Consider the following 24,332-nt stretch of genomic DNA (forward strand, 5'->3'; position numbering starts at 1 on the left):
TTATGTTCTTATGTACACTCTCCTTTCCTTTGATGGGTTTTATTCCTCTCTTATCAGCTACCTGCTTTTTCTGTTTTGTTCTAACCTTGTGCCGCTTCATATGACTTTGAGTCCTGTCCAAAATTAGTATACAAAACAATAACCCTCAAAAACATCAGCAAAGGTTTTCATTCTGAGCACAACCAGGAGCCAAATGTACCTCTCATTCCCTCACATGTCAACTCCCATCCAAAGGCATCTTTGAAGCAAATGGAAGCAAATGTGAATGGATAGAGTTGTGTGTGTGTGTGTGTGTGTGTGTGTAAGCACAGTGATCTGCAACAGTCTATAAATTAATTAGATCAAGAAAACAGCCAGTATAAGAAAACCCATTTGCACAGCTTCAGACTATACAATTGAACATTATTGATAACTGACACATTGATTAATAACCTGTAACATTTCTGCAGCAAATGTAATGAAATATCAACCCTTATTCTCCCTGACTGGACTGCCTCAAGTTACCTCATATTTCAGTCTGTGTAGGGACAAGCAGGGGTGGGGGTTCTGTGAGGAGAAGAGAACAATTTTTTTTGGGGGGGGGGAAACCATCCCTGAAATCTTCCCTTCCAGAATTGTTTAAATCTTCACAGGCTTGATCAGGTTGATTCCCTTCCTTCCATCAACTCAAGGCTGCTTTCAGCATTTTGTCTCTTTTACAGCATGCTCCATCCCTATCAGGCTATTTATTATTATTATTTTATTTTGTATAAAGGGGATACAGAAAGGAAAAAAGAGGGAAAGGGGAAACAAAAATAAAACATATTTCTTCCTCCGAGCCTTGACCTAACCTAGGCTTAAAAAAAAAAAGAAATTGTCATAATTTTTGTCATTCATCCTAAATATTAAAACATCTTAAGGTTCACTAAAGAAAAACATTTCATCTCCTAAATCTCCACATAAGCTATACTTAAGAAAATCTAGTACCATAACGTCTGTCGTTTATCTAGAACAGCGGTTCTCAAACCTTTCGGGCCACTGCCTCCTCGGTTCCACAAACTCAACCCCAGCACCCCCTACCCTGTATAAAGCATTATTCGAAATAGGGGTTTGCATGACTCACTACAGAAGATAATTCCCAGTGGGTCGCCGTGTTAGTCTGTCTGCAGTAGTAGAAAAGGGCAAGAGTCCAGTAGCACCTTAAAGACTAACAACAATATTTTCTGGTAGGGTATGAGCTTTCGTGAGCTACGGCTCACTTCTTCAGATACCCTACCAGAAAATATTTTTGCTAGTCTTTAAGGTGCTACTGGACTCTTGCCCTTTTCTACTACTACAGAAGATAAGAACAATAAAATTTCAAAACAGTAACAATTAATTGCACATCTATTCAAGATCAAAACTTTTTAGTTGAAATTTATTCCACAAAACTGATGAACGTGATCCAGTGGTACCAGCTCTTCAAAGTTTGGAAAAAAACAAATATTGTAAATTAGGGAACAACAGTCGAAGGGGCCCACCTCCAGCGCCCCCCTGCTGCTCCCTTGCCTCTTACTGCCCCCCCCTAGGTAATCCCACCGCCCCCCCAGGGGGTGGTACTGCCCACTTTGGGAACCACTGAACTAGAATCTAGCCTATCAGGCTATTTTTGTGGGTGCTTTTCTTGTGGTTCACTTACAAAGTCATGTTTTCTCATTTCCTACACACGCTTGGGGGCTTTCCCGTTGGCAAAAAGTACAAATTAACCAAAATGAAAAGGTGGGGGGGAGAAACCATGAGAACTCAGAGAATCCCGGAGGGGGAGATCGGGGTGGGGGGGGGGGAGGCGGGCCAGGTCTTCCTTAATCACCGGCGGTGTTTTGCCTGCAACATAAGCGGATCGGGGTTCTCTCCACTAGAGCCGAGCGGAGACTCTTCCAGGAGCACGCAGCTCCCTCCTTAGAAGACAGCCGCTGCCTCCTCCAGCCGGCGCACGGCGCTACTGCTAATTTGCTTTTTTAAAATTTTTTTTTTATTTTCTTAATTTGACATCTTGACATATAAAACAATATCCAATATTTAAAATAGTAATAATACTAAAAAAACACGATTAAAGTTTCTAAATTGACAATAAATTGACTTCCCCCTCTTCCGTCTAAAAATTAATTGTATAAACTTTTGCTAACGGAGCTAATCCCTTTACTATTTTAATCAACATGCTCCTATCCTATCTAACTCCATTAAATCAATGCTTAATATAAAATTAATAAAAGGTGTAAATAAGGGATGAGATCAAAAAAATTATTCTTAAAACGGCCCTATTGAAAATTAATTTTCCCCCCGAAAGTAAACGTCCAATTTAACAGTGAAGGTACTCAACAAAAAGATAAAAACAAATAGGAGCCATTAAAAAAGTGCTTGTATAGAGTCAAAAAAATAAAAAAGAAAAATTAAAAATTAAACTTCCCCTACACCTCCCTCGTTTCCCATTAAAAATTAGTTGCTTTTGTGAATTTTCCATTTCACCCTAGCACTCATTTCAAACGTATTAGTCCGGCGCTGCCGCTTGTTTGCTAACGGGGCTGGGAGGGGGACGCTCTGCACATGCTCAGACGCTCTTTCCGCGCTGGCGCTGCAAACACTTCCGGCGCCGCCGCCGCGAGGTTCCGGGGCTGAGCCTGCCCGGGGACTCCAGCGGCGCCTCCTGCCGGGGCCAGAGGAGGAGAGCCGGGCCCGGCCGCGATGTGGTTCTTCGCCCGGGACCCGATCCGCGACTTCCCCTTCGAGAGCGTCGCCCCCCAAGAGCCGCCGCTGCAGCCGGGCGGGTCCTGGCAGCTGCACCGCGGGAGGAGGAAGGTGGGAAGGAGGAAGGGGTGGGCAGGAAGGCGCAGGCAGAAGTTCACCCGGGAGGAGGGGTGCCACGTCGCAAAGGGGGTGCCCTTCTCCTTTGTGCGGGGCAGGGAGGGGGGAATCCCTAGGCCAGTGATGACGGGGGAACCCCCAGGCCAGTGATGATGGGGGAACCCCCAGGCCAGTGATGATGGGGGAACCCCCAGGCCAGTGACGGGGGAACCCCCAGGCCAGTGACGGGGGAACTCCTGAGCAAACCGGGGTGAAGGTGCGCTTTGTAGGCACGCAGCGTTTCGGGTTCCTTTTCTAAGGCCATCTATGCGTGGTTGGGTTTTTTTTTTGCCTTGGACTTGCCTCTCTCTAGATGCACGTTTCCCCCCACCCCAATTCTCAAAACTCAAAAAATAAGCCCCCAGGCCGAGTTTCGAGAATTCGGATGGGGAAAAGGTGCATCTAGAGAGCGGCAAAACCTCCCATGCGTATAATTCACAGTGGGGAGCCGTGTTAGTCTGTCTGCAGTAGTAGAAAAGAGCAGGAGTCCAGTAGCACCTTAAAGACTAACAAAAATATTTTCTGGCAGGGTATGAGCTTTCGTGAGCCGTGGCTCACGAAAGCTCATACCCTGCCAGAAAATATTTTTGTTAGTCTTTAAGGTGCTACTGGACTCCTGCTCTTTTCTACTCCCATGCATAGATGGCCGAAAGGTTTCTGCTCCTTTTGAAATGGGGAGGGGGTGGCAGAGGAAGGTTTATAACGCCTCCCCGAGAGATGCCGAAAGGCTTAGATGACAATGGGGGGCAGCACCTCCATAGCGAAGAAAGGTTTGCACCCCTCTCCAGGGCACCTTCCCCCTGCTGCTGCCTGCTCACCTGCCTTCTGCGCCTCTCCCCCATCTTCACTTTCCAGGCCACAGGCGATCCGGTCTCCCTCTTTGTGTGCGACGTGAAGCCCAACTCGGAAGAACACACACAACTCGCCAAGGCCGCCTTCAAACACCTGAAAACTCTGCGGCACCCCAACATCCTGTCCTACATTGACGGGTTAGAGGTAGTATATTGAGGGGTTACTTATGGGGTCCTATTGCGGGGGAGGGATGGAAATGACATGGGGGGGTAGCTGAAAAGCATCCTAGTGGGAGGGTTTGATGCTGAGAGGGGTTCCTGCTTTGCTCCAGGAAAGCTGAGACCACCAGTCGCCCTTTGGACTGGGCAGGGACTCATGGTCTTTACCCTGGAGGAGTCCAGCCGCTTTGCCTGCAAAGCACTGCTTGAAGGCTGGCTTGTTTAGGAGCATTTGTGACAGCCAGCGTGATGTAGTGGTTTGGAGTGGTGGGCTCGATTCCCCACTCTTCCACATGAGCGGCGGAGTCTAATCTGGTGAACCAGGTTGGTTCCCCCACTCCTACACATGAAGCCAGCTGGGTGACCTTGGGCTAGTCACAGTTCTCTCTTAGAGCTCTCTCAGTCTCACCTGCCTCACAGGGTGTCTGTTGTGGGGAGGGAAGGTGATCATAAGCCGGTTTAGTTCTTCCTTAAGTGGTAGAGAAAGTTGGCATATAAAAACCAACTCTTCTTAATTTTTCCTCTTCCACCAGTTAGGACTAGAAAAATGTTTCTGGTCCCTTGAGGGCAAAGTGGTACCTTTTAAAAACTACATTGACATACCATCTTTCTTCCATCTTGGAACTTAAGGTTGGGGTGGGGGGACAGAAAGTCTGCGCGACTGCCATGTCAGGAGCCTTTCAGCCATACCCGGGCACCTTTCTGCACCCTTCCCTGGCTGAGTGTCATGTCTCTAGCATGGATGTTTCTTTGGTACCTATACCCAGCCCTTCCTTGGGGTAAAAAGGGGAGGCCGGTCAGGTGGACGGCTCTTGACATAGCAATCTTGCTCCTGACGTGGCGGGGCTTGTATCAGTTGTTGTTTGTTTGCTTTGGCAGACAGAGAAATGTTTGCATGTGGTGACAGAGCCGGTGGTTCCTCTGCGGGCCTATTTGGAGTCGCAAGGCGAAGCGAAGGGATTGAGCGAGCTGGAAATCTCATGGGGTCTCCATCAGATAGTGGTGAGTGTCGAGGGTTGCAAGAGATGATTGTTTTGGTGCTTTGGGCACTGCGATTGGGAAACTCGATGGCTAAAAATAGCCTTTTCCAAGCAGTCCATTTGCTCAAGCCAGGCAGCTTTCGATGGCCAGCTTCACTGATTTTTGTCTGGGGAATGGAGCACGTCTTTATGGGGTGTGTGTGAGTGTTTAAAGAGTGAGTCCTGTTGTTTAGGACTGCTTGGGTGGCGGGGTGGATCACTGTTCAGGGGATATACCTTTATCTCTCATCTCGAGACTCGGTGCTAGGCAAGCCTTGGAAATGAATACAGCAGGAAGTGACTTTGCTTGGTGGCATTTTTCTTGCACTTTTGAAATGGCTTCCTCTAAATTACCTTTGTACGACAGCAAGTCATGTACCAGATTGGGGGTGGGGGGAGGGGACCGAAAGAATGGCTTCCCCTCCAAGTGAATTCAGGCTGAATTCAGAAAATGTCCAGGGGCAAGCTGGGATTTGAGAAAGGATTTTCAATTTGGAGACCTGCAAAAAAATGAACTGGGAGAGAGAAAGAAGGGCAAGAAGGAGAAGGGGAGCAGCAGAGACAGGATATTGGTCAGGGATCAAGAGATGGGGAGGGTAGAGATTAGGAAGCATAGTGGTTAAATGGCTAAGAGTGAACAAATTGAAACGAAACCCTGGAAAGACAGAAGTAATGCTGGTTGGGAAGGGGGAGATCTTGAATGACATTATGCTCCCCATGGGAGGGGCTGTGGCTCAGTGGTAGAGCATCTTCTTGGCATGCAGAAGGTCCCAGGTTCAATCCACGGCATCTCCAATTAAAGCGACCAGGCAAGTAGGTGATGTGGAAGACCTCTCTGCCTGAGACCCTGGAGAGCCGCTGCCGGTCTGCATAGACAATACTGACTTTGATGGACCAAGGGTCTGGTTCAGTGTAAGGCAGCTTCATGTGTTCAACCCAGTTAAGAGCCTCGGGATTGTACTGGATCCAACATTATTGCTAGAGAAGCAAGCTAATGCAGTTGCAAAAAAGCTTGCTTCCAAGTCAGTCTTGTTAAAAAAAAAATAGCCCCTTACCTTGAGAAGGCTGATCTGGCCGCCTGGATCCATGCCATGGTGACATCAAGACTAGACTACTGTAATGCACTGTACATTGGTCTCTCCTCAAAATCAGTTCGGAAACTCCAGCTGGTGCAGAATGCCACAGCTCGGCTATTATCAGGAGCTAGATGGAGCGTGCCTATTACTCCCATTCTACAGTCTCTCCGCTGGCAGCCCCTCAATGTAAAGTATCGGCTATTACTTACAAGAGCCCTTCATGGCCTTGGGCCCTCATATCTGCAAGACCGCCTCTCCCCCTATGCTCTGCCAGGACAGCTTCGCTCATCCGAACGGGGCCTTCTGCAGATGCCAACCTGCAAATGGGCAAAATCAACAGCTGCCCTTACACGTGCCTTCTGCGTTGTGGCCCACACCTTGTGTAGTGGCCTACCTGAGTAAGTCAGGAAGGCTCCCACTCTCCCGGCTTTCCACAAAATATGCAAACCTGAATGATTCAAGAGGGCTTTTGTACGCAGATGATAGGGTAGCGCACTGTGCAAAAGGTGTCACAAAGATCCTTGGATAGGTTGTCAGGAACTGTAGTCTGTACTGCTATGTGTATAGTTTGCTGTGGGTTGGATCCTGTTGTGTAATTTTTGTGTCATTTAATGTGTCACATTACCACTTGTGTCTTGCTTCAGTTCTGTTTTTAGACTTCTAGTTGGTTCTACAACCCAAATCCTGCTTCATTGTTTATCGAATGGCCCATCTTGTTGATTGTATTGACTTAATCTGTGTAATCCACCTTGAGTCCAAGTGAGAGAAACAGGTTATAAGTAACATAAATAAATACAAAATTAAGTAGCTGATTCATATTAAGTGAGGGTGAGAACAGACCAAGTGGCCTGTAGCAAGTCTAATCGGCATAGATGATAAGAACAAGGAGAAGTTGGATTTCCTTGATTCACTAATCCCAGTGGAAGTCTTACTTGGTTGTACTTTGCACAGTGCACCTGCCCCAAGGAGCTTACAATCAAAAGTTGGGCAGTTTATGGAAAGCAAGAGATGTCAGAAGCGGTGATTATGAACAAGTGTAGTTAAAGCTTCAGTGTGGTTGGCAATAAAAGATTGGGGGGGCGTACATATGTGGGGCAAAGGGTTCTTGGAAGAGGTAGGGTTTTAAAGAGGAATTCAGGCCCCACACGCTGCCCTGCTTTAACTCCTAGTCTCTGCTGCCTTGCTGGGTTTCCCTTCCTAGAAAGCCCTCAGCTTCCTGGTGAACGACTGCCACCTCATCCACAACAATGTGTGCGCGGCAGCCGTGTTCGTGGACCGGGCTGGCGAGTGGAAACTGGGTGGTCTGGACTACATGTGCTCTGCGGCAGGGGACAGCGCCGTACCTCGGAAGGGGGTCCCCGAACTGGAGAAATATGACCCTCCCGAGCTCGCAGAAAACAGCAAGGCCGTCGGTGAGAAATGGTGAGTTTTTCCAAAATGAGAAAAGGAGGGGCCTCACCAAGCACCGAGCAGAAAATGAGAGACCGTTGCGGCAGTGGGAGAACTAATCAGATTTATTAGTACGGCATACACCAGTAAAACATTTGTATCATCTATACATGAGAGAAAAGATTACATAGATTAAAAAAAATACATGGTTAAAATTCTTGACTAATATTTAATAAACTAAAATTCACTAAATATTAATTTTTAAAAAAAGATTCTAGTTGCCATGACCCAACTTTAAGCGGCGGACTTTATATCTCCCTTCCTCTGAATTAGCTGTGATTTGACTGAGTAGGGGAATGATTAGTTGATGACATGCTTCCTCATAAAAAGAGCACCTGAACAAATCATGTTCTATCAACTCCGGTTCACCGGACTGAGAATTAATCTTAATTCACTTTAGACCCTTACGCATTTTGCATATGCTTCAACAGGAGAATCTGTACAATAGCATAGCCTGAATGCTTCCCACAAAGTGAATTAAATTAATTCTCCCACTGTACCGATTGTCTTGAGTTTTTCTAAAGACCAGCTTTGGGGCCCTTTAGGATTTGATTTCTGAGAAGCCCAGGGGCTCTGCAGGGCCCCTTCTGCTGCCTGTGGTCCACTCTGTCATTCTCGGGTTGTATTATAATGCAAGACTGTGATAAATTAGTTGCCCTTGGAGACATCATGCTGGGCGTATAGATTCTCAAACAAGCAAAATAAGAGCGATACTTGGAGTTCTTACCTTTCAGCTCTGGAGTTCTTACTTTTCCATTTCTGAGGCTGTTATGCTGAACGTTAAGAGGACAGCATTAAATTCTATACAGGTAGGCAGGTCACCCTGGCTTTAAAAGAATGTTGTCTGAACTGTATCCTCAGTTCCTTTAGGGTGTAACTTTTTTTAAAAAAGGGTTGAGCTAAACACAAGTGTAACAACAAATAAATATACTTTATTGTATAGTGTGCACAATTGTATTTAAAAACACAGGGCCTAAAATACAAGCTTCCTAAAAAGCACAAAACGCATCTGGTCAGATTTTGGTCATTTTATGTGTTAGCATCAACTGTGTATGTGTTTGTAATATTTGTAACCAATTATTCTTTGAGCTTTTTTAGGAAGCCTGTATTTTAGGCCCTGTGTTTTTAAAAACAATTGTGCACACTGTACAATAAAAGTATATTTATTTGTTGTTATACTAGATAGTGTTTAGCTCAACCCCTTTGGTTCCCCCTCATTTTCAGGTTGAGTTTCTCCCCCCCCTTTTTTTCTTTAGTAACTTTAAAAACAACCATTGTGTTAAGGTGTGGAATTTTGTCGGGCCCGTCGACTTACTTGACAGCCCCTCCTGTGTCAGTGTGGTGTAGTGGTTAAGAGCGGTGGTTTGGAGCTGTGGAGTCTGATCTGGAGAACCGGGTTTGATTCCCCACTCCTCCACGTGAGCGGCGGAGGCTAATATGGTGAACTGGATTTGTTTCCCCACTCCTCCACATGAAGCCAACTGGGTGACCTTGGGCTAGTCACACTCAGCCCCACCTACCTCACAGGGTCTCTGTTGTGGGGAGGGGAAGGGAAGGTGATTGTAAGCCTGTTTGATTCTTCCTTAAATGGTAGAGAAAGTCAGCATATAAAAACCAACTCTTCTTCTTCTTCTCCTTATAGGGCTGCTGACATGTGGCGTCTTGGCTGCCTCATCTGGGAGGTATTCAATGGCCCCCTGTCCCGCTCGTCCTCCCTCCGGTCTCTTGGCAAGGTGAGTACCTCCATCCTTTGCGAAGGAAAGAAATGGTGGAGCAGTGCTTCTGCTTTGCGGGAGGTGAGATGAAACCAGTGGCCAGGGGCTGAGGGGAGTTTACCATATTCCACAGACGCTAAAGCCTAGAAGAGCTGTAGGTCAGCGGCAGAGGAGCTGTTTAGCATGCAGTGGATCCAGGGTTCAGTCCCCAGCATCACCAGTTAAAGGATCTTGTGGGGGACCATTCCCTCTTTGGGGTCTTGCTTCTGCTGTCAATTGGCATAGGCGATACTGCTCTGAGGGAGCTCCATAAGCGAGGGTCAGTTGAGCTGTTACTCTGGGCGTGTGCGTCAACGGCTGCCTTAAGGCAGAACTGGAAGAATCCCAGGGGCATGATTATTATCTTGGTTTATAGCCAACCTTTCTCCCTGAGACCCAAGATGGAGAACAAAATATGAAAAGCAATTCTGTCAAACAGCATTGTTCTCAAGTAAGCAATGCAGTAGGACCAGGATTATAGAGCTGAAAAACAATACAAATGGGGAAAAAAAGCTGTCTAAGACGTAACATACCATAGTGAAAAACAGGTTATGAAGGTAGAGGACGTTATAGTAAAAAGGGAGGCAATCAGTACAATCAACAATGCAATGGACAATAATGCTATCCCTTATACAAGTGGTCTCCTGGACTCTTCCATATTTTATGGTTTTAATCCTGTTATAGAGCCCCATGGCACAGAGTGGTAAACCGCTGTACTGCAGTCAAACCGATGGAAGTCAGTTTCAGGTAGCTGGCTCAAGGTTGACTCAGCCTTCCATCCTTCCGAGGTCGGTCAAATGAGTACCTAGCTTGCTGGGGGTAAAGGGGAGACGACTGGGGAAGGCACTGGCAAACCACCCCGTAAACATAGTCTGCCTAGTAAAGGTCAAGATGTGACATCACCCCATGGGTCAGGAATGACCCAGTGCTTGTACAGGGGACTACCTTTACCTTTTAAATCCTGTTATAAAAATGCCCTTCCTGGAACGTTTCGGTTCTGCACGCTCTGCGAAATGCTAGAAGCGAGGGGGCCCTCCTGGCCATCCAAGGCGGACCACTCCAGGAGGTGGGAGCCACTGGGCTGCGTATGAATTGGCAGTTGCTGCTCTTACCCATTTGCAGGGTGGCACCTTCAGAAAGCTTTGCTCAGATGAGCACATCTGTTGCAGTGGGGCATAGCAGGTGAGGAGGTCATGCAGGTATGGTGGTCAGAGGCCCTATGCTTCTGACATGTCTTTGATCCTGGCTACTGGTGCCTTTTATACGCCTTTAGCTCACCAACTTTGCAGGGGTTGCCCTAAGGGGAATCCGAGCGCAGAGCTGCAGGCAGGGCAAAGGGGCTGGAAGACTCCTAAGGCAAAGCGCTACGGAGCTTCATTCCCAGCCCTTCTTTGCCCCAGGCAGGTCAGTTTGAGGATAGCCTCCCTTTCGCCATCTTGCCGCTTCCTCCCCTTCTCCAGATCCCCAAGGCCTTGGTGCCCCATTATTGCGAGCTGGTTGGCGCCAACCCAAAGCTGCGGCCCAATCCTGCCAAGTTCCTGCAGAACTGCTGCGGGCCGGGCGGCTTCATGGACAATCGCTTTGTGGAGACCAACCTCTTCCTGGAGGAGATCCAAGTAAGTGAAAAGGGGGATGCCAGTTTTCTGTGTTCCTGGAGGCCATGGTCTGTGGGGAGAGACCGTAGCTCAGTGGTAGAGAACTTTTTTGCGTGTGGAAGGGCCCAGGTTCAGTTCCCAGTGTCTCCTCCCAACATTGTTTGTGGAAGACCTTTCTCTGCCTCCAACCTTAGAAAGCTGGTGCCAGTCAACATGGACAGTATTGTACTCAGTGGACCATCGATGAAGAAAACTGCATTTGAATGTGTGCTTGAGTGGCTCTGCTGGGCAAGGGTCTTAGGGAGTGGCTAGAAGAAAATCCCAGATACCTAAAACTTTAATGCGGGTGCTCTGCAAGGGCCAAAGACTCCCATCTTGGTACTAGTAACAGGTCCCTAGACTGGGAGGAAAGCAGGTGGGGAGGTTTTTAGAGGGTCCTCCTCTCTGGTTAAAGTGTTGCCATACCCAAGTAGTGAGACTAGAATGTTTGGGAATACAGTTTATTGGCCTGGAAGTCATCCAGGGACGCAGGCACCTGAGTGGCTGGGCTAGGTCTTTCCCTTGTGGTGTAGTAGTTAAGAGTGGTGGATTCTAACCTGGAGATCCAGGTTCGATTCCTCACTCCTCCACATGAGTGGCGGACTCTAATTTGGAGAATCAGGTTCATTTCCTCGCTCCTCTACGTGAAGCCTACTGGGTTAGGGGAGGGGCTGTGGCTCAGTGGTAGAGCATCTGCTTGGCACGCAGAAGGTCCCAGGTTCAATCCATGGCATCTCCAGTTAAAGGGACCAGGCAAGTAGGTGATGTGAAAGACCTTTCTCTGCCTGAAACCCTGGAGAGCCGCTGCTGGTCTGAGTAGACAATACTGACTTTGATGGACAAGGGTCTGATTCAGTATAAGGCAGCTTCATGTGTTCATGTGACCTTGGGCCAGTCACAGTTCTTTCCAAACTCTCAGCCCACGTGGAAACAGGCAGTGGCAAACCAGTGGCAAACGTCTCTTGCCTTGAAAACCCTACGGGATTGCCATAAGTCGGCTGTGACTTCATGGCACTTTCTATCACCAATCCTGCCCTTGCTGGGGGTGGGGGAAATGAACAGAGCCTGTGTGACTTGTCTATCCTGGCTCTTTCTGGCCTCATCGCCCATTACTTTCTGAGGAGCATTCACTCCGGGAAAGGTGATGGATGTGACTCAGTGACTTCCCTCCTTCAGATTAAGGAGCCTGCCGAAAGGCAGAAATTCTTCCAGGAGCTCAGCACCCACCTGGACACCTTTCCAGAGGATTTCTGCCATCACAAGGTCCTCCCACAGCTCCTGACGGCATTTGAGTTTGGCAACGCCGGCGCCGTCATCCTCACCCCGCTCTTCAAGGTGAGCTCAGTGGGTGGGGGTCAGGGATGGACAAAGAGAATGTCCCCGGCCCTGTATGTTAGAAGCCCCGCATGTTTTTGTTTTTCTTTATTTCTTAAGCTGATTAATAAGCCTAGCAGAGGCCTGTTGATTTCTCCTTTATAGGGCAAGGATGTCCAGAGAGAAATGAACGAGCTGCCATAATAGGGGTAATTTTAGAAATGCGACCGTTGTCTTTGATATGAACACATAGTGAACTTTTGGGTTGGTGCGGAGGGCAGTTCCATCCAGAAACAGTTCAGGCACCTCTCCACAAAGTGCATGATTTAGAGTAAATCTGTGGTAAGTGCTGGGTAAAATTTAGGGCTTATTAAACTAACTGCTTTTCAGCCAACTGATAGCATTTTAAATAATAATCGTATTGTCTTTTCGGGAGATTGAAGGAACCTGTAAAGTAACTCATAGTCTGAAAAAAAAAAAAGTGCTGCTTGACAGTGTGGGAAAGTGAAGTTGTTTCTGAGGCTTTTCTTTTTCATATCCCAAAGAAGCTCCAAAAAGAAACTCGATAGTGCGACATAGGGAGTTACCCCCTAAGCCCCTTGATCTCAACCATCTTGGAAGGGTGTAACTTTGCTTAGGATGTCGCTGCAAATGTGATGTTCAACCTCCGCAACCCCACTGGTTAAACATGGACCCACATGGATGAGTTGGCTAAAGCCGGTTGTCCTTCCAGAGGTAGCTGTGAATTCCCTGCATTGTGCAGAGGGTTGGACTAGATGACCCTTGAGGTCCCTTCCAGCTCTGTTTCTAATTCCTAGAAACCTACCAAGGCCCTGTTGTTGTGTGGGAGGGGTTGTGGGACATTACCTGCTTGGCATTAACAGGTTTTGTTTTTTTTCCTCCTTTGTCGCTCCAGGTGGGGAAGTTCCTGAACGCCCAGGAATACCAACAAAAAATCATTCCAGTTATTGTGAAGATGTTCTCCTCCCCAGACCGGGCCATGAGGATCCGATTGCTGCAGCAGGTCAGTGAGCTCAGCCTGCCAATACATTAAATTTGGGTGTGATGCGAAGGAACTTTCATTGATACGAGAGAACAGCCAGAATGGGGCGGGGGTGGGAGGGGGTGGTTCCGACTCCTGGGTACAGGCTTAACAGTGCAATCCTGAACGGGTCTTCTCAGAATCCTGCTGAAGTCTATTCAGTGGGACTTACTCCCAAGAAAGTGTTCTCAGGCTTGTAATGTAAGCCAGGAAGGTGATGTGGAGTCCAGATAGAACTGTGGGGCAAGAGATCTTACCATGTTGGGGTGCTTGAGGCTAGTGAGCTGAGCACCAGACTGTGCCCCCCCGGCCACTTGTTGTGGGGCTGTAGGTCTAGGGTCCTGGGTTTTGGTTCTGGTCAGCAAGATAAGTTGGGTTGGGGAGAAGGCAGGCATGGGGAGGACTTTGGTTTGAGGTCTTTGTGTTCTGACTTGGGTCTTGGGGAAGCTGGAGGGTGACTCGAAACAGATTAAAGGAAGTATTTTTTCACACAACGCATCGTTAAATTGTGGAACTCCCTGCCCCAGGATGTGGTGATGGCTGCCAGCTTGGAAGGCTTTAAAAGGGGGTGGACATGTTCATGGAGGAGAGGGCTATTTGTGGCTACTAGTAAAAATGGATACTAGTCATGATGCATACCTATTCTCTCCAGGATCAGAAGAGCATGCCTATTATATTAGGTGGTGTGGAACACAGGCAGGATAATGCTGCTATAGACATCTTGCTTGTGGGCTTCCTAGAGGCACCTGGTTGGCCACTGTGTGAACAGACTGCTGGACTTGATGGGCCTGGGTCTGATCCAGCACAACTTTTCTTATGTTCTTATGAATGTACGTTCTGACTTGGGTCTTGGGGAATGTGCCTGAATTGAGGGTCCCTTATGCCAATTAGCCTGATCTTGTCAGAGCTTGGAAGCTAAGCCCCGTCCGCCATGGTCAGTACTTGGATGCGAGACCATCTTGGAAGATCAGGGTTACTATGCAGAAGAAAGCACTGGCAAACCACCTATGCTCTTGCCTTGAACATCCCCTGGTTGGGGTCAGTTGCAAATGGATGACACATTTCTTCTTCTGATGCTGGCAACTCCTTTGCTGACCCTGCCATTTTTCTGTCAGATGGAACAGTTTATTCAGTACCTGAATGAGCCCACGGTCAACACCCAGATCTTTCCCCACGTTGTTCATGGTTTCCTGGACACCAACCCGGCCATCCGTGAGCAGACAGTGAAGGTGTGTATGTTTCTGGGCTGTGTGGGACACTGTCTGCACAAAGCCCTGTTCCTTCCTTGTGTCTCTAGAATGCTCCAAACCTGCCTTGTCTGTCTGTTTTGTGGGGAAAGGTGGCTGGGCGGGGGATAGACTCTTCTGGCCATAACCCAACAGGAAACGGGAGCCACTGCAATTCCTGGAGAGACCTGGATCTTTTGATCCCACTTTCCTGCCATACTTGGGCTCTCAAAACCAATTGCAGGAATGGAAATCTGTAATACAAATGACATAGAAACGTAGAGGTGGAAGGAACCTCAAGAGTCATCTAGTCCATCCCTTTGCACCATGCATGAAATTCACAACTACCCTCTACCCCACCCCCCAGTGACCCCCTGCTCTATGCTCAGAAGAAGACAAAAAACCTCTAGGATCCCTGGCCAATCTGGCCTGGAGGGAAATTCCTGCCTGACTCCAAAGTGGCAATCGGCATTACCTCGGGCATGTAAGAAAGGGCCATGAGAATTGAGTACTGATTCATCCCTTCCTGCCCTCCCTCTCATCATCTGCCTAAGGTCACAGAATCAGCATTGCTGAGAGATGGCCATCTAAGAAGAGGTTAGATGGCCATCTGTCAGCAATGCTGATTCTGTGACCTTAGGCAGATGATGAGAGGGAGGGCATCTTGGCCATCTTCTGGTCACTAGGAGTGTGGAGGGGGAGGTAGTTGTGAATTTCCTGCATTGTGCAGGGGGTTGGACTTGATGGCCCTGGTGGTCCCTTCCAATTCTATGATTCTACCTGCCTAACTTCACAGAATCAGCCTTGCTGTCAGATGGCCATCTAGCCTCTGCTTAAAAACCTCCAAAGAAGGAGAGCCCACCACCTCCCGAGAAAGCCTGTTCCACTGAGGAACCGCTCTGACTGTCAGGAAGTTCTTGTTAATGTTTAGCCAAAAACTCTCAACCTGTTGGTTCTGGTCCGACCTGGGGCAACAGAAAACAACTCCGCTCCATCCATAGAATCATAGAGTTGGAAGGGACCACCAGGGTCATCTAGCCCAACCCCCTGCACAATGCAGGAAACTCACAACTACCTCCCCCCCCACACCCCCAGTGACCCCCACTCCATGCCCAGAAGATGGCCAAGATGCCCTCTATATGCCAGCCCTTCAAATATTTGGAGATGGCTATTGTATCACCTCTCAGTGGTCTCTTCTCCAGGCCAAACGTACCCAGCTCCTTCAATAAAGTTCAACCCAGATGTTTCCTTGGGATGGGGATTCTCAGCTGAGCTGGTTGCCGCCATGATGGAAGGAGCCCAGCTGCTTCCTCTTCCCCCTTCCTGCCCACGATGGTATTGGGAAGCTGGTGGGAGAATAGGGCAGTTGGCTGATGATGGAGCCTGGCGGCCTCTTGCTCTCCTTCTCCCCCATCCCCTTTACCTGCCACCCCTTTTTTTGCAGTCCATGTTGCTTCTGGCGCCCAAGCTGAATGAGAGCAACCTCAACGTGGAGCTCATGAAGCACTTTGCCCGCCTCCAAGCCCGGGACGACCAGGGGCCCATCCGTTGCAATACCACCGTGTGCCTCGGCAAGATCGGGCCCTACCTGAACGCCAGTGTGAGTGCGGGCTTCTCTGAGGGGTTTCCTCTTCAGAGGCCAGAGGGGGAGGCAGGCTTCTCCATCTTGGGCCGTGGGTTTTTAGTGCCATCGAGGTTGGGTGGGGGCAGAGACTGGCAAGGCTGCAAATCAGCATCGGCTGCCCTGTGCGGAGTATGAGAGCGCCCTCTCCCTGCTTGGTCAAGGGCAAGTCCGAATTTAACGCCAGCTACTGTAGTTTAGAGGCCAGAATGCCAGACTGAACACATGAAGCCTTCTACTGAATCAGACCCTTGGTCCATCGGAGTCAGTATTGTCTACTCAGACTGGCAGCAGCTCTCCAGGGTCTCAGGCAGGGGTCTTTCACATCACCTACCTGCCTAGTCCCTTTAACTGGAGATTCTAGGGATTGAACCAGGGACTTTCTGCATGCCAAGCCACTGAGCCACAACTCCTTCCAGATTCTCAGTCAGCCCTGAAGATCACTGGGTGACCTTGGGCCAGTCTTTCTGTGTCTGTCTTAACTGGTCTCCCTGGATTGTTTTGGGGTTAGAATGGGGGGGCGTGTTCAGCCTGAATAGCCCAGCTTAGCCTGGGCTTGTCAGAGCCTGAGAGCAAAGCAGGGTTGTCATCCACAGTCAGTACACGGAGGGGAGACCACCAAGGGAGAGTGGGGTTGCTACATGGAGGAAGGCAATGGCAACCCCCCCCTCTGCTTCTCTCTTGCCTAGAACGCCCTGTGGACATTGTCACCGTAAGTCAGTTGCACCTTGACTTCATACAACGCATAGTTAAATTGTCGAACTCCCTGCTCCAGGATGTGGTGATGGCTGCCAACGGAGGGCTTTAAGAGGGGAGTAGGCATTTTCGTGGAGGACAGGGCTATTCATGGCTACTAGTAAAAATGGATACTAGTCATGATGTATACGTTCACTCTCAAGGATCAGAGAAGTATGCCTCTTATATTAGGTGCTGTGGAACACAAGCAGGTTGCTGCTGCTGCAGTCGTCTTGTTTGTGGGCTTCCTAGAGGCACCTGGTTGGCCACTGTGTGAACAGACTGCTGGACTTGATGGGCCTTGGTGTGATCCAGTATGGCTTTTCTTATGTTCTTACGTTATGTCTTATGTTCTTTTTCTTGGAATGAGGACTGTAATCACATACGCCACCCCAAGTTCCTGGTAGGAAGCACGGGCAAAAATTGTACTCGATAGATTGATTACATTGTGTTTTTAATATTTTCTGCTTGCTTGTAGTCTTTCTAAACTGTAAAGCTTTTTTAACTTACCTACTCCTTGAGAGTGTTTTACTGCTCTTTTGCATTGTGTTGGATGCAGCAAGGCCCACAGGTCTGTGGAACCCTAATCTTGCCTGCTTCACCCTCCATAGTAAGAGTGGAGTAGAAAAGTTCACAGTTCAATGGAAGTGGCAGACTTTGAAATGTTGAGGTCTGAACGTATGACATCTGATCTTGGGCAGTGATCTCTGTGCTAACGATGGTCCCAGGTCAGCAGTTGCTTGTTATGTGAACCGGAATGCTTCTTGGTAGGAACAATGGCAACAGGGCTGGTCTGCCTCCCCCCGAAATGTCCTCTCTAGCACCAGCTGGTGCATAGACACTTTGCCTCTAAGCAGAGAACAAGCCAAAAAAGTCACACTTGGGGTTACTCTTGTGCCCATAGAAGAAGGGGTATGTGGGTAAGAAGAGTTGGTTTTTCTATGCCAACTTTCTCTACCACTTAAGGCAGAATCAAACCAGCTTACAATCACCTTCCCTTCCCCTCCCCACAACAGACACCCTGTGAGGTAGGGTGGGGCTGAGAGAGCTCTTAATACAATTGTGACTAGCCCAAGGTCACCCAGCTGGCTTCAGGTGTAGGAGTGGGGAATCGAACCTGGTTCTGCAGATCAGAGTCCACTGCTCCAAACCACCGCTCTTAACTACTACACCACGCTGGCTCTTACCATGCTGGTAATGTAGCAGATGATGGGAAAGACCAGAGAGCTGCTGTCAGGCAGAGTAGATAATGCTGACCCTGATAGACCTAACTCGGTAAAAGCCTACTGCATGGGATGAGGCAGAACATGACTGCATGCAAGTGTGATGAATCTTTCCAAGGACAGATGTATGATCAACCACCCCTGGCTCAGAATGCTTGACTGGAGCAGATCCTGCTCTAGGCTGATCCTGCATTGAGCAGAGAGTTGGACTAGATGGCCGGAAGGCCCCTTCCAACTCTCCGATTCTATGAGCATTATAAATTCCCTTGGTTGGGCTATTTGGCCAGGAATTGTTGAAGAAGGTAGAGCAGGGACCCATTGCATGTTGGGGTGGGCTGTGTATATGGGAGCAGGAGAACTGGGTGGAATATTAAGGCCACCCCACCAGGCAAGTTAAGCCAGGCCCCTTCCTATTGACATCATGTGGTCCCGCTGGAATTCTAAGACTCTCCCCCAAATTCTATAAGACGACATTCGTTTACCGCTTGCTCTCTTCTTTTCAGACGAGGAAGAACGTCCTGATATCTGCCTTCACCCGGGCCACAAAGGATCCCTTTGCCCCGTCACGAGCTGCTGGCGTCCTGGGCTTTTCAGCCACTCACAACTTCTTCTCCATGCACGACTGTGCCTTCAAAATTCTGCCCGTGCTCTGCACATTAACTATGGATCCTGAGAAGACCGTCCGGGACCAGGTGAGCTTTGAGGATGCAAAGGGAAGCTTCCTTTGGGTTTCAGTGGCTGGAGGGAGGCAAGAACAGCGTGAGTGGGCACACTCTGTCACTTTTACGGGTCCCCATAGTTTGAAGGGTCCAACAGAGGGAGGTTGGCAGGCTTCCTGGGGGGTGGGCAGGGGGGGACTAGGTGAAGCATCTGTCTGCTTTTACACTATGCCCATGGCCTATAGAATCATAGAGTTGGAAGGGACCACCAGGGTCATCTAGTCCAACCCCCTGCACAATGCAGGAAATTCACAACTACCTCCCTCCCCCCCCACACACACCCAGTGACCAGAAGATGGCCAAGGTGCCCTCCCTCTCATGATTTGCCTAAGGTCATAAAATCAGCATTGCTGACAGATGGCCATCTAGCCTCTGCTTAAAAACCTCCAGGGAAGGAGAGCTCACCACCTCCCGAGGAGGTGTAGTTTGCAAAGGTTGAGTGGCATGGGCAAAGGATCAAGGATCCAAACTTCTGCAAATCACTAGAGCAGGGATAGGCGGCACCGTGGCATGCATGCTGAGCAGAGGCACAGCAGGCTGTTCTGCTTGGCATGCCGAGCCAGTTCTTGGAGGCAAGCCCCAGAGTCACTAGCAAACACCACGGGGGTTGGCACCATGTGAGAAAGTGATTGATGAAGCTTCCCAGACTCTTGCAGTTGCCAGTCTGTTCAAAGGCAAACCCCAGGCATCTGGGCAAGCCACGGGGCCACATCGAGAGCCAAAGGCAAGAGACCACTTCTGCAGTGGGAGAATTAATTTCAATTCACCCTGAGACCCCCTACGCATTTTGCGTGTGTTTCTTCAGGCTGATCTGTGAAATATCACTGTATGAACACTTTCCACTGCAGAGTGTGGGAAGTGTTCCTGCTATGGTATTATACAGATCCCCCTGATGAAGCGTATGCGAAAGGCACAGGGGGTCTCGGGGTGAATTAAAATTGATTCTCTCTCTGCACCAGTCATCTCGTCTTTTGCTCCATGCTTGGTGCGGCCCTCTTTTTCTCGCTGTGGCCAAGTACAGCCTTCATCTCATCTTCCCCCTTTTGTTTCCCGGCTCACCAACACCTTCAGAGGTAGACATGTGGGGATTTTTTTGGGTACTCAGGCCGAAAGGGTTGCCTGTCTTTGCGATGGTGTGCTTCAATATGCATCGTGTACCCAGTTTCTGGAGTCTCTAGAAAATAGGCTGTGCTCTGGCATTGGAGGGAGTGCTGTATTGTGGTGCTAGAGCAGGGATGTCGAAAACAATTGTTACAAGGGCTGGATATGACATAAATGTCACTTGGTCAGGCCGGGCCATGCCTTGCCAGCCCAGATCAGGACTGGAGGGGGTGGATGTCTTTCGGGCCGGATACGAGCTCTCAAGGGGCCGGATCCGGCCCACGGGCCATATGTTTGACACCCCTGTGCCAGAGGGTAAGGTAGAACTTCGTGGGGAAGGTAATGACAGCCAGGTAACTGCAGGAGACCGAGAGGCATCATCCCTTGGAGAGGCTTTTGACAGGCAGTGCCTGTTTTTGTTCCTCCCCTCAGGCATTCAAGGCCATCCGGAGCTTCCTGACAAAACTGGAAACCGTTTCCGAAGACCCGGCTCAGCTCGCTGAACTTGGTGAGTGCCTTTGGGAACGGGGAAGTTACGAGATACGGGTTTGGGTCTGGTTGTCGAGCTGAACCTTCTGCCCTCCTCTCTTTAGAGAAGGACATCCATGCCGCCTCCGCCAGCCCTGGGGCAGGGGCAGCCGCCAGCTGGGCAGGGTGGGCTGTGACAGGGGTCTCGTCCCTGACGTCAAAGCTGATCCGGACGAACGCGGGGGCGGCCCAAGTAGCAGAGAACGCACCTGAGGGGACGCCAGTGAGTACGACGTTGGAGACCTCCAAAGCAGGTCAGTGGGGACTGCATAACCTCCTTAGTGGTTAAGAGCGGTGGTTTGGGGGGGTTAACTCTGACCTGAAGAACCGGGTTTGATTCCCCACATGTGCCGTGGAGGCTAATCTGGTAAACCGGGTTGGTTTCGCTACTCCTGCACATGAAGCCAGCTGGGTGACCTTGGACTAGTCACAGTTCTCTCAGAACTCTCTCAGCCTCATCTACCTCACAGCGTGTCTGTTGCAGGGAGGGAAAGGTGATTGTGAGCCGGTTTTATTCTTCCTTAAGTGGTAGAGAAAGTTGGCATATAAAAACCGTCTCTTCTTCCCCCATCTATTGTGCACGTACCACAAAGGAGAGAGGAAGCAAGCTGTGGCTTCCAGTGAAAGAATGGGAAGGGAGGTTTAGGGCGGGGTTGTTGTTGAAGACCTTCTGTGTGCTCTGGGCACAGTGGGCCCCACTGCAGTGTCGCTTCTGGCCGAGTCTTGATCCAGCTGCCAAATATTACTTTTTATCTTTTGAAGGGACTGGGCAGCCCCCTGCCCCACAGGTGGCAGCGCCCCCATCATCCAACCACTGGGACCTGGAGGAGGACGTGACCGAGGACAGCTTGGCTGACCGGTGGGACGATGAGGACTGGGGCAGTTTGGAGGTGAGAAGGGGGAGGCCCCACGTGGAGCTTGCTTGGCCTGGATATTCTGAAAGTGTGGGGTGGGATCTGGACTTGTGGGCCTGTGGGTTGGGTTTTTCTGGCGCACCTGGACCCCTACCCCAGCCAAGGACCCCTTTTCCTCTAGCTTGTGCTGCCAAAACCATCAGCTGCCAGGCAACTGGCCTAGAAAAAAACACTGTCCTCGTACATTTAAAGTTTTACTACATTCTAAATAGTTTAAGGATGTGTCACTGGCCACCAAGATTAAGTTAATTCATGCCATCGTATTCCCTATTACTATGTATGGATGTAAAAGCTGGACATTGAAGAAAGCTGATAGGAAGAAAGTAGACTCCTTTGAAATGTAGTGTTGGAGGAGAGTGTTACGGATATCGTGGACTGCCAAAAAAAACAAATCAGTGGGTTATAGATCAAATCAAGCCTGAACTGACCCTAGAAGCTAAAATGACTACACTGAGGCTGTCATATTTTGGTCACATTGTGAGAAGGCAAGAGTCCCTGGAAAAGACAGCCATGCTAGGAAACGTTGAGGGCAGCAGGAAAAGAAAAAGACCCAACAAGAGATGGATTGACTCAATAAAGGAAGCCACAGCCCTCAATTTGCAAGATCTGAGCAAGGCTGTCAAAGATAGGACATTTTGGAGGACTTTGATTCATAGGATGTCGGAAGCGACTTGACCGCACTTAACACACACAAATAGTTTTTACCTTTTTTTAATGTAAACCTCTTTGAGAACAATCAAGTTGAAAAAGCTGCGTATAAATGTCCTAAACAAGGAGACAGTCAGAGGTGTGGAGAGCTCAGTGGTACCACTGCGGGCAGCTCCCGCTCAGCCTTTCCTGGTGGAGCTCCGTGGCAGAGCTGAGCGGTGTTGTATGCCTTTGGCAGTGCCAGGGTGGCCGGAAACATCTTGAGGACGGAGCTCTTGTTTTATTTCTTCGCCTGTAGCAAGAACCCGAGCAGCCGAAGAGGCACAGCGGCTCAGAGGACTGGAACAGCCCAGGATGGCAGGAACAGGCCACGGCAGCCAAGAAAAGCGGAGGCGGGATGGTAAGTCTTTGCCTGGGTCCCCCCCTCTGTTGACGTTGACTCCCCAGAACTCCATCTTCATTTGCTGAGGGGAGTTAGCTGTATAGAACCGAGACCTGTTGGAATGGCCCGTTGAGTAATGTGCGGGAAAATCTGTGAGGTACGCAAGGGATGTAGCATATGTCAGTCCACTGTCTAGTCATATGGACTAGGAACCTGCTCATATTTTCAATTAAAACCTGTGTTCTGCACAAGAACGCCCTGTGGAACTCTGTTTTGGAAGCTGCCTTACACTGAATCAGCATAGCACTAGGTCCATCACAGCAGCAGCTCTCCAGGGTCTCAGGCAGAGGTCTTTCACATCACCTACTCGCCTAGTCCCTTTAACTGGAGATGCCAGGAATTGAACCTGGGACCTTCTGCGTGCCAAGCAGATGCTCTGCCACTGTAGGTTTTCTCCACAGAGAGAAGAAGCCAGGCGTCTGAGGCTTCGAGTGTAATGCTCTTGCTTTTTGACCCCAATTTACCTGCTGCCCAACTTTTGTGGTGTTCTTGCAGGCGACCGGCTCGAAGCAGGAATCTGATTGGAACACCTCCGACTGGGAGCTGGAGTCTACCTGGAGCCACCGGAAGGGGCAGGGCTCTGTGGCAGAGGAGGGCTGGGGTAGCGGTTGTGATGGGGACCTCACCTCTGGGCTGGCCCCCAAAGCTGCCACAACCCCCCAGGAAGGTACCAAGCTGGCTAGCGAGTACAACTGGGAGTGCGTGGCAACTGCACAGAAGCCTGACCCCTTTTCTTCTCTAGCAGTGAAGCCAGCAGCGGACAGCCAGGTAGCAAACCTCGATTAACTTTCCTCTCCCCGTCTCCCGTGGGCCTTTATTTCGGCCAAGGCTGAGACCTGGAATGGACAAAATGTGTCTCTGATCACGTAGACTGGAGGGTGACAGAACTTTCCTCACAGGAGGGCACAAAAGAGAAACGAAGAAAAATCAAACTGAATTCCAGTAGCCCCTTGAAAACTAACATAACTTACGCTGGAATGAATTGTTAGTCTTTAATTTATTCCAGCGATAAGCTTTGTTAGTCTCCTGTGATACCGTTGGGAGTCCTGTTTAACTTTGCTGCAACAAGCTAACATGGCTACCCCTCTGGAATTATCACCATGGCTGGTAACAGTCAGCCCTGGATTCCTTTCTCTTCAATGTGAGTGGTTGGGTTGCTGTTGGCCGTGATCAGAACCTCGAACTGGGGCTGATGGGAAGGGGTGGGGGAGAGGTGAGAGTGGGTTGCCATTCTCCCCTATGACCAAAACCCGGGGGTCCCTAGTCTCCTCCTCACACCTCCCCGTGTCTGGTTCCAGAGAAATACTGAGGCGCTCGGAGACTGGGGCTCAGAGGAGAACTGGGAAGCACTAGAGTCGGACCATGGTGAGTTTTCCTCCCCCTCTCCCCGCCCCCAGTGACTGCCCCATTGCTGAACCGGTGGCCAGGCCCCATGCTGATGTCCGTCTGTCATCCCTGCAGGGCCCAGCAAGGCTGAGCTGGCACGAAAGAAACGGGAGGAGAGGAGGCAGGAGATGGAAGCCAGGCGAGCCGAGAGGAAGGCGGCCAAGGGACCCATGAAGCTGGGGGCGAGGAAGCTGGACTGATGGACGTTCTTGTTTGGGTGGGAGGAGCGCCCGTTGCTACTGAAGCTGCTGGAAGGATTTTCCTTGTCCTCTGAGGTTTTAGTAGAGAAAGACTCCCAAATCACTCTGCAATTTGCCTGTTTGGGAAGCGAACTGCTGCAAGCACCTGTCACCTGCTGGCCAGACCAGAACAATCCCTGCCAAGAACTGCTCCAGCTTTGGCTTTTCCTCTTTGCCTGCAGGTTCCTCCCTGCTGTGAAGGATAAGACTTGAACTCCTAAGGGGGGGCAGGATGGGGGGGGAGAAATAAGTGTCTCTGCATAGAATAGTTGACTCTTTCCGGCTTGTCAGCCGCAAAGTTTTCTGTAGGGAGGAGGGGGTTAATTTTTTTTGCCTGTCTGAATGTTCTGCCGTTTTATTGGTTTACGCGGAAGATTACACAGAAATAAATTA

The 24,332-nt window shown here is 49.5% G+C and overlaps 1 protein-coding gene across 1 annotated transcript; it reads left to right on the forward strand.

Moving 5' to 3' along the window:
- The first annotated feature begins 2,700 nt into the window (after nt 1-2,700).
- On the forward strand, nt 2,701-23,932 carry SCYL1 (SCY1 like pseudokinase 1). The gene is made up of 18 exons (XM_056853436.1): nt 2,701-2,814; nt 3,715-3,855; nt 4,749-4,871; nt 7,166-7,386; nt 9,056-9,146; nt 10,628-10,783; nt 11,978-12,136; nt 13,032-13,139; nt 14,273-14,386; nt 15,828-15,983; nt 18,466-18,654; nt 20,215-20,290; nt 20,376-20,564; nt 21,073-21,200; nt 22,171-22,272; nt 22,810-23,082; nt 23,613-23,679; nt 23,776-23,932. Exons 1-18 carry the CDS (start codon nt 2,701-2,703, stop codon nt 23,898-23,900), a joined length of 2,532 nt encoding a protein of 843 aa, XP_056709414.1. The 3' UTR covers nt 23,901-23,932.
- The last annotated feature ends 400 nt before the right edge of the window (nt 23,933-24,332 follow it).

This window comes from Euleptes europaea, chromosome 7 (assembly GCF_029931775.1).
Source record: "Euleptes europaea isolate rEulEur1 chromosome 7, rEulEur1.hap1, whole genome shotgun sequence".
In the NCBI taxonomy this organism is placed as follows: domain Eukaryota; kingdom Metazoa; phylum Chordata; class Lepidosauria; order Squamata; family Sphaerodactylidae; genus Euleptes; species Euleptes europaea.